This window comes from Triticum aestivum, chromosome 1D (genome assembly GCF_018294505.1).
Source record: "Triticum aestivum cultivar Chinese Spring chromosome 1D, IWGSC CS RefSeq v2.1, whole genome shotgun sequence".
NCBI classification, from domain to species: Eukaryota; Viridiplantae; Streptophyta; class Magnoliopsida; order Poales; family Poaceae; genus Triticum; species Triticum aestivum.
The window spans coordinates 304,677,394-304,687,371 of NC_057796.1; the positions used below are offsets into that span (position 1 = coordinate 304,677,394).

Genomic DNA, 9,978 nt, shown 5'->3' on the forward strand with positions numbered 1-9,978 from the left:
CCCAGTCCGTGTAGTTGCTACCATCATCTTTCAACTTAGCTTTCTCAAGGAACGCATTAAAATTCAACGGAACAACATCACGGGCCATCTATCTACAACAACATAGACATGCAAAATACTATCAGGTACTAAGTTCATGATAAATTAAAGTTCAATTAATCAAATTACTTAAGAACTCCCACTTAGATAGACATCCCTCTAATCATCTAAGTGATCACGTGATCCATATCAACTAAACCTTGTCCGATCATCACGTGAGATGGAGTAGTTTTCAATGGTGAACATCACTATGTTGATCATATCTACTATATGATTCACGCTCGACCTTTCGGTCTCAGTGTTCCGAGGCCATATCTGCATATGCTAGGCTTGTCAAGTTTAACTCGAGTATTCTGCATGTGCAAAACTGGCTTGCACCCGTTGTATGTGAACGCAGAGCTTATCACACCCGATCATCACGTGGTGTCTCGGCACGACGAACTTTCGCAACGGTGCATACTCAGGGAGAACACTTATACCTTGAAATTTAGTGAGAGATCATCTTATAATGCTACCGTCGATCTAAGCAAAATAAGATGCATACAAGATACACATCACATGCAATCAATATAAGTGATATGATATGGCCATCATCATCTTGTGCCTTTGATCTCCATCTCCAAAGCACTGTCATGATCACCATCGTCACTGGCGCGACACCTTGATCTCCATCATAGCATCATTGTCGTCTCGCCAACTATTGCTTCTACGACTATCGCTACCGCTTAGTGATAAAGTAAAGCAATTACATGACGATTGCATTTCATACAATAAAGCGACAACCATATGGCTCCTGCCAGTTGCCGATAACTCTGTTACAAAACATGATCATCTCATACAATAAAATTTAGCATCATGTCTTGACCATATCACATTACAACATGCCCTGCAAAAACAAGTTAGACGTCCTCTACTTTGTTGTTGTAAGTTTTACGTGGCTGCTATGGGCTGAGCAAGAACCGTTCTTACCTACGCATCAAAACCACCATGATATTTCGTCAAGTATATGTTGTTTTAACCTTCAACAAGGACCGGGCGTAGCCACACTCGATTCAACTAAAGTTGGAGAAACTGACACCCGCCAGCCACCTGTGTGTGAAGCACGTCGGTAGAACCAGTCTCGCGTAAGCGTACGCGTAATGTCGGTAAGCAGTATGACTAGTATCGCCCACAACTCACTTGTGTTCTACTCGTGCATATAACATCTACACATAAACCTGGCTCTGATACCACTGTTGGGGAACGTAGTAATTTCAAAAAAATTCCTACGGACACGCAAGATCATGGTGATGCATAGCAACGAGAGGGAAGAGTGTTGTCCATGTACCCTCGTAGACCGAAATTGGAAGCGTTATGACAACACGGTTGATGTACTCGTACGTCTTCACGATCGACCGATCCTAGTACCGAATGTACGGCACCTCCACGATCTACACACGTTCAGCTCGGTGACGTCCCACGAACTCACGATCCAGTAGAGCTTCGAGGGAGAGTTCCGTCAGCACACGGCGTGATGACGCTGATGATGAAGTTACCGACACAGGTCTTCGCCTAAGCACCGCTACGATATGACCTAGGTGGATTATGGTGGAGGGGGGCACCGCACACGGCTAAGAGATCAATGATCAAATTGTGTGTCTATGGGATGCCCCCTCCCCCGTATATAAAGGAGTGGAGGAGGGGGAGGAGGCCGGCCTCCTAGGCGCGCCCCAAGGGGAGTCCTACTCCCACCGGGAGTAGGATTCCACCCCTTCCAAGAGTAGGAGTAGGAGGGAAGGAAGGAAGAGAGAGGGGGAGAAAAAAGCCCCCCCCTTCTTGTCCAATTCGGACTAGAGGGGGAGGGGGCGCGCGGCCTGCCCTGGCCGCCCCTTCCTCTCTCCACCAAGGCCCATGAGGCCCATTACACTCCCCGGGGGGTTCCGGTAACCCCCCAGTACTCCGGTATTCGTCCAAACTCACTCGGAACCCTTCCGAAGTCCAAACATAGTCATCCAATATATCGATCTTTATGTCTCGACCATTTCGAGACTCCTCGTCATGTCCGTGATCATATCCGGGACTGCGAACTACCTTCGGTACATCAAAACACGTAAACTCATATTACCGATCGTCACCGAACGTTAAGCGTGCGGACCCTACGGGTTCGAGAACTATGTAGACATGACCGAGACACGTCTCCGGTCAATAACCAATAGCGGAACCTGGATGCTCATATTGTCTCCCACATATTCTACGAAGATTTTTATCGGTCAAACCGCATAACAACATACGTTGTTTCCTTTGTCATCGGTATGTTACTTGCCCGAGATTCGATCGTCGGTATCTCAATACCTAGTTCAATCTCGTTACCGGCAAGTCTCTTTACTCGTTTCGTAATACATCATCCCGCAACGAACTCATTAGTTGCATTGCTTGCAAGGTTTATAGTGGTGTGTTATTACCGAGAAGACCCGGAGATACCTCTCCGACAATTGGAGTGACAAACCCTAATCTTGCTATGCCAACTCAACAAGTACCATCGGAGACACCTGTAGAGCACCTTTATAATCACCCAGTTACGTTGTGACGTTTGGTAGCACACAAAGTGTTCCTCCGGTATTCGGGAGTTGCATAATCTCATAGTCATAGGAACATGTATAAGTCATGAAGAAAGCAATAGCAATATACTAAACGATCAAATGCTAAGCTAACGGAATGGGTCAAGTCAATCACATCATTCACTAATGATGTGATCCCGTTAATCAAATGACAACTCATGTCTATGGTTAGGAAACATAATCATCTTTGGTTCAATGAGCTAGTCAAGTAGAGGCATACTAGTGACACTCTGTTTGTCTATGTATTCACACATGTACTAAGTTTCCGGTTAATACAATTCTAGCATGAATAATAAACATTTATCATGATATAAGGAAATATAAATAACAACTTTATTATTGCCTCTAAGGCATATTTCCTTCAGTAATCAACATCATTATATGAGTGGCCTTGACGACCTGCCCGGCCACCACCTCGGGAAAAACCACCGCCACTCCACTGGAAGGTCTCCTTCAGGTCCGATGATCCAATCAGCTCGCATATTCTTGAATATGAGTGCTGAAGGAGGATGAAGTCCATTGCCACGTTCCTTATAAATGTGCCCAAACATCCCACATACAACACACCAATTGTACAATCTAACCTCTTCATCATGGCCTCCACCTCGCTCGCTTCCGTGAAGTCTTTTCATACATCGCCTTCCCTAATCCGAAAGATTAGGTCTACCAGGCTCCTGTAGAAACCCTAACGCCCTCCGCCCCCCAAAAGACACCAACTAAGTCCGGGAACAATCCAAGATCGTCCCATGTTCAGTCTAAAATCGCTTCGATTGGTGGAATCAGATGGGAGTGGAAGAATTCACTACGGTGGGAAGGATCGCCGCCGAGAGGAAAAGAGCCCTAACGATAGGGGGAGATAGTGTTGTTTAGGTTTAGATAGAATAGATAGATGTGCCGGTTATCTTGGGATCGCCACTCTCTTCTTGAAGACTTGAAGACATCGTCGTGGTGCTCCTCTCCATGTATGGGATCCGAGTGAAAACCTTAGTCCGTTGGACTCGGCAGCGGCAACGCTTCGCGATGTTCTCCCTCATGAGGGCGTTGTCATGGATCTTAAGTGTTATAGAACGTAGCGTGGCGTTGTACCCAATCCTTCTTGTGCTCTCTTTCGATTGCGTAGTCGTGTGCGTCCTGCCTGATCCAGTTATTTGGGATCGATGTTGTCTATACTTTTTTTGAGGTTTTTTGGGGGACTATACTATGTTTGGGTTTTTTTAGCAAAATATTTTGTTTGGTTTGTTGTGTTGTCGGCCGGAATGAATAAGGCAGACCGAGCTGGTTTTTTTGAGGGTTAAGAGCAACTCTAGCAGACCCCGCAAAAACTTGACCCGCAAAACGCGTTTACAGTTTCACAAAGTTCGCGTTTGCGGGTCGAAAACTAGCGCGGCCGAACAGATACTGTAAAACAAACTGCAAAACTGGAATGAAGAGCTCCTTCTTCCAGTCCGGCCGTTGCCGCCCCTTCCTCCAGCCGGCCACGCCGGCCGCGCCCAACCCCGTCGGCCGCAGGCCATGCCCCGTCGCCCGTCAGCCGCGCCCCATCGTCCATTGGTCGCGCCCCGTCCCTGCCGGTCACGCCCCATCACCGCGTCGGTCGCGCCCAGCCTCGCCGGCCTCGCCCCGTCGCCTCCGTCGTCCGCGTCCAGCCTTCCCGGCCATGCCCCATCGCCTCCGTCGTCCGCGCCTTGCTCTATTGCCAAGCGAGCCGTGCCCCTTTGCCTGCCGCGTCGGGAGGATTCCGGCGGCCAGGCTAAGGTCATGGGAGGCCACGACGACGTCGAGCTCGTCCAATTCGAACCGGCGGCGAGCGACTGCGGCGTCTAGCGGCCTTTTTCGATGTGCGGTGATGAATTCCGGCGAGTTTAGGGCGGATTCCGGCAAACTCCGCGGCGGCGTGTTTGCTCCGACGAGGTTTGACCGGTATACGGGGCCCCCTAAATTCGGCCTTCTAACCTCCAAAGATAAGGATTTCGGGTGTGCATTTGCAGTGGCCCTTAAAAATTTTACGGGTTGGACCACTTTTACGGTTTCTGTTATGTACACTTTTTTCGCCCAAAATTGTAAAACGCAAAATTTTTGCGGGTTTGACCATTTATACGGGTCTGCTAGAGATGCTCTAAGTCTCAAGATGGGCCGTCATGCTGACCCGGGCTTCCTCCGACCCGGATCCCCTGTTTTTCCGGTCTCCACACGGCGTGAGCACCAACCAACCATGCGACCGGCGGGCTCGACGGAGTCCTCCCCGGCGGCGCGACAGCGCAGCCCCAGGCATGCGGCCACATCCAGAGGCCACGGCACCAGGCACTCGGAGGCGTACGGCTTCGTGGGGTCCATTGCCGCGTCCGCCACCGCGCTCGCGTACATCGCGTGGGCGTACGTGCCGGAGCAGTGGCTCTGCCACATCGGCGCGACCTACCACCCCAACAAGTATCTGTCGCCGCCGCAGTTGCTTCTTCCTCGCGAGAAATGAGTCCTGTCACTCACTGTCACCCTTGCTGCTGCTGCTGTCCTCTGAGGCGCTGGGCGGTGGCCGTTCCGGCGTTCCTGGCGGTGGCCGTGGCGCAGGGAGTGGTCCTGTACGTCGCGTCCAACTTCCTCCTCGCTCCTCCGCCGGCTTGCTTCAACACCATCTCCGGTGAGAATCGACATCTTCCGGTTCAAAAAATGGGGACAGAATGCATTCCGCTATGGTCATTTCACATCTTCAGAAACCATGTGGCTGACGATCCCTAATCCATTCTCAGATGAACACGCCCGGGAGCCGGCGTCTTCTCTGCGGACGGGGGAAGATCAAGCCATCGAGCCCATCTCGGACATCGGCATTGACCGGATAAACCATCTCATGTTTGACGAGCAAGGGCATCATTCACTTCCAAGAGGATCCAAGAGGATGGACTCAGCTGAACCCATCGTGATTTTTTTATGATAGATGTGCACGGGTTTTATTTATTTTTTTGCTTTCCAAGATTCATTACTGAAGTGGCATTTGCATGCTCTACAAATTACAGTCTCCCTACTGCACTCACAAAATGTAACAAGTACTGCATAGGCCAGAAGTGAGTTTGCGCATGCCAGCCCATCTGTAATAACAGGCACATATAATGTACAACAACACACCTAATAACGAACACAGCCGCATATACAAAACGGCGCACCAATCGCAGCCTGAGCACACGGTCTTCTCATTCCCTCTCCTCCTCGCTGATTAGCCCGTGTAAACTGCAAGAACAGCGCGTTCATCACTTCTCCTCGAACTCCACGTCGATGTAATCAGGCCCTGAGCTTCTTGAACCGCCACCGCCACCGCCTCCTGAGGACCTGCTGTTTGGCTGCCACACAATGTTTTGGCAATTCATGCACCGGATCACCTGGTTGCGGTAACCCACGAACCGTCTTTTACATGCTGGGCACGATCCCTGGAAGTAAAACTTACCAGGTCAGTGACTGCTGGTATTATAGCCGATTACTGCAGAAGAACAAATTGACGAGCAGCGATACTGCAGAGGATTCCTTCAACCATCCCGAAATAACACATGATAAACCCAAATGTTATGCACGTATGAGGATCGGCCTGCTAAAGTGGTATGCTGCATAAAAACAGAGCAACCATATTTGCATCTAGGTTGAACTACTCTTCTACAATGCAAGGGTGACCACATTTGAGTCACTGATGTGAGATATAACTATAGATCCAAGTCTAAACTGATGAAATGCTTCGTTGTACAGACAAACGCTCAAAGGGATTGAACAAAATGCTTAGGTTCTAACAATTAATACGAAAACCATACGTATAAAGCAACAACAGCCAGTCAGCCACACCCAGTCACATAGGGACTGCTGCAGACTTCCTTTGAAGTGATTTAAATAAGTGGAGAACGAAATACTAAATTTAGAAAGATGGTCATTTACCTCAATAGCAACCCTGTTAGCAAAGGTCCCAAGGAGAAGAGGGGCTGCAAATGGTAGCACGAATGTACTGAAAATGAAAATTCTGAAGAGCCACCCCGACAGTGCAAGCCACACGAAAGTAAGTGTCTGCATCCAAATATGGAATATTATTATTGCAGCATAATATTGAAGTCGAAAATTTTGGGTATGAGAAGGTGCTCAAAGTTAGAACTATTTATACAACTTGGATCCTAAAAAATATAAGTGGGCACAACCCAGTCAGCTGAAGTAAAGGTGTATCTAATAAAACTCCGTATATGGGTAAATTTTGCATTGACTGTTCCCCCAATTATAAAAAATGTAGCAAGAGAAATGAATTGTGAATGCATGGGTGATAAGTCTCACTTCTTTTCATATGTTCTTGTTCCTACATCCTATGTTTGTTCTTACATACACAAATGATATCAACAAGGAGGAGCATTCATTAATTCATTAATCATCAGGATTGCAGCCATTACAGAGAGGCAGATTACAAGAAAAATACAGATCTTGATCCATAACCACCATTAGCTGTCAAAAACAAAGATCCAAGACACATTGGCGGTACAACCACATCAGGAAAAGTAGACATTCGTGGCAAGCTCCTTGATCCAGCGGACACACATAGTGTGAGTGTAGGCAGGAAGCCATATCTAAGACTAGTCACAATGGGAGTAACTTCAGCAGTAACATCGATTCCAACTCAGAAAATTTGCTTCTGTCGCATTGAGTTAATGAGGAGAGAGGTAGTTTGAGTAACTTAGGTAGTTACTGTAACATCACATGTCCCAATGCGATCTTCAAGTGGCTATTTCACACGAATCACCTTTGCGCTCCTAGCTTCCTCGATATTTTATGATCATGCTATGGTTAACTTAGTGTTAGGCATCCAAGCTCAAGCATCAGACCTGAGAAACAATCAACTACCGGGAACCTGTCTACACTAACTTACGATCTACCAAAGTAACCACAACAATCAGTCAGACACCACTTCAAGCCTGTAAATTAATTGACCTTGACTGCAAACAACAAATTCTTTCTGCAAAATTAGCCTCAGCTAACAACTCACCCACTATTCCTAAACTAGATCAGGACTTAGGAACAGACTAGTATAGCTCAATAGGTCTATTTGATTGATGCAAAACATGCTTATATATCACTAGCAAAATCCAAACGGTGATGATCTACGCAAGTATGTGAATGAGTACGCAGGATAACGGATTGATTTCAAGCTGCCAGTGAACTCACAGACAAGGCTCTCCCGATAGGAGTCGCCAGGAAGTCACTCAGCTCCCTCCGATACTGCACACCAAAGCACAAATTAGCCATAAATTGAGCCAGCAGCTAGGCGCTAATAGGTCATAGCAGAGCATCTGTACCCTAGGCCAGCTGCGGGAGAAGTCGACGGAGAAGGACCGCCACCGCCGGCCGACGCCGAGCTCGGCGTCGATCTCAGCGGCTCGCTCCCGCGCCGCGCGCGCGGCCTCGGCCACGCGGCGCGAGATCGAGTACCGCCCGTCCAGGCGCTGCGCGGCCTGTCGCGCCTCGAAGGAGAGGCGCTCGGCCCCCGCGTTGGCGCCCCGCCAAGCGCGCTGCAGAAGGCTGTCGAGGTCGGCGCGGCCGAAGAAGGCGCGAGGGGACACCGTCGAGGCCCGCCCGAGCTGACCACGGCGGGCGGGAACAGCGAAGCGCGAGAGGTGGAGGAGGCGGCCGCGGCTGGTCCCGGTCGACGGCGGTGGGGGGTGATGCCACCGAGGAGGTGCGAGCGTGGACGCCATTCCGGCGCGTGCGAGGGCGAGAGTGCGTCGCGTGGTCGCGAGATTATTGTGCGGATGGGGTCGCTCGGTTCGTGGGCCGTGTTGGGTTGAGGCCTCTGCTCTCGTGCTCGGGGCCGCCCGTTGCGTCAAAACAAACTGTGGACGTAATGCGCAGCCCAACGCGCGTGTTGGCCCAGCCCAACTCGGGTTATCATTTTCCTCTTTTCTCTTTCGTTTCTTTTTTGGAAAACGCTAATGCTCTGCCGGCTGATGGCGCGGAGAGTTCCGCCACCCGCGCGACCGTTGGATCGTCCTTGATCCACACGTCCTTAAGCACACTCACACATGTTTATCTTATCTTGCAACAACAACGATGTTGCAAACCACGTCGGCGAACAACAACGACAACTTAGACAAGTTTTTGCAACATCAGCTCTGTAGCAACAAAAAAAAAATTCACAACAAAACCTCTGTTGTAAGAAATATCTACGACAAAAACTTTGTTGCAAAAAAAACCGCAACACAACCTATGTTGCAGAAAAGGTCCCGCAACACAATTTATGTTGCAAAAAAATGCAACACAATTTCTGTTGTAAATGTTTCTGCAATAAGACCTCTGTTGCGAAGTGGAGGAATACGTTCAACCGCTAGATTGTGCCGCATCTAATGACCCGCGAGGCGGCGGATCTTTTAAAATGATCTTTTCTTTTCTGTTCACTTTGAATTTTAGGACTGTGCTAGTCAGAAGTTAACTACGGATCCGAACGCGGCTTTCTCTTCCTTTCTAACTATTTCTTCCTTTTTATAATGTAAGACGTTTTTTTGACACCACACTACGCTAGTGTCAAAAAAGTGTTACATTATGGAATGGATGGAGTACTAATCACTCATCTAATTCTCTTTTTTTCTTAATTGTTAATTGCGTTCTCGGGTGAAAGACATGCTGACATTTATTTGTGATTCCATGCATACATGCAAACTACAAGACAAAACAAATTATGTCAGCAAAATATTCTTTCTATTGTGAAACTTAAAATATTTTGTAGCTCAAACCGTCGGTTCAATTAAAAAACTACTTTCCAAAAAAAATTGTTGCGACTAGATTTTCAAAACTAGATCACATGTTGATATGTTCCGACAAAAAAAATTCAGGTAAAAAATTAACAAGGCTGGGCTACATAAGTTATTATGTCTATAACACATAAGTTAACAAGCTGTTTTCATATAAATTATGGGGCATGAAAAATTGTCTTCCAACCTTTCTCCCCGCATTCACATGCATGCATGCACTAGAGGACAAAACGCAGATGTTATCCTAGTTTCTTCTCATTTTGAAACTTCAAAATATTTTGTAGCTCAAATCATTGGTCTGGTTGAAAAATCGTTTTCACATAAAAATTCATCATTATAAGACCTTCAAAACTAGATTTCATGTTGGTATGTTCTGATGATTTTTTCTCGTATACAAAGTAGCGAGGCCTAAGCTACGTAACTTATAACGTCTGTGACACATAAGTAATCAAGTTGTTTTCATAAAAATTACCAGGCATGAAAAATGGTATTCCAACCTTTCTCTAGTGCATGCACTTAGTTACCAGACCTAGTCTAAGTAAGTTATCAGCTCTGATGTGTGTGTGTATATTATCATGCTATTTACA

General features: G+C 47.6%; 2 protein-coding genes across 2 annotated transcripts; one reads left to right on the top strand and one right to left on the bottom strand.

Annotated features, from left to right (window-relative positions):
* Positions 1 to 4,790: 4,790 nt before the first annotated feature.
* Positions 4,791 to 5,562, top strand: LOC123181633 (phosphatidylinositol N-acetylglucosaminyltransferase subunit P-like). The gene is made up of 2 exons (XM_044593946.1): positions 4,791 to 5,271; positions 5,381 to 5,562. Exons 1-2 carry the CDS (start codon positions 5,103 to 5,105, stop codon positions 5,560 to 5,562), a joined length of 351 nt encoding a protein of 116 aa, XP_044449881.1. The 5' UTR covers positions 4,791 to 5,102.
* LOC123181631 (uncharacterized) lies at positions 5,552 to 8,439 on the bottom strand. Its single transcript, XM_044593945.1, has 4 exons — positions 7,943 to 8,439; positions 7,812 to 7,865; positions 6,546 to 6,671; positions 5,552 to 6,052 (listed from the first exon to the last, which is right to left on the bottom strand). The coding sequence occupies exons 1-4, from the start codon at positions 8,339 to 8,341 to the stop codon at positions 5,876 to 5,878; spliced, it is 756 nt and encodes a 251-aa protein (XP_044449880.1). The 5' UTR covers positions 8,342 to 8,439; the 3' UTR covers positions 5,552 to 5,875.
* Between the last annotated feature and the right edge of the window lie 1,539 nt (positions 8,440 to 9,978).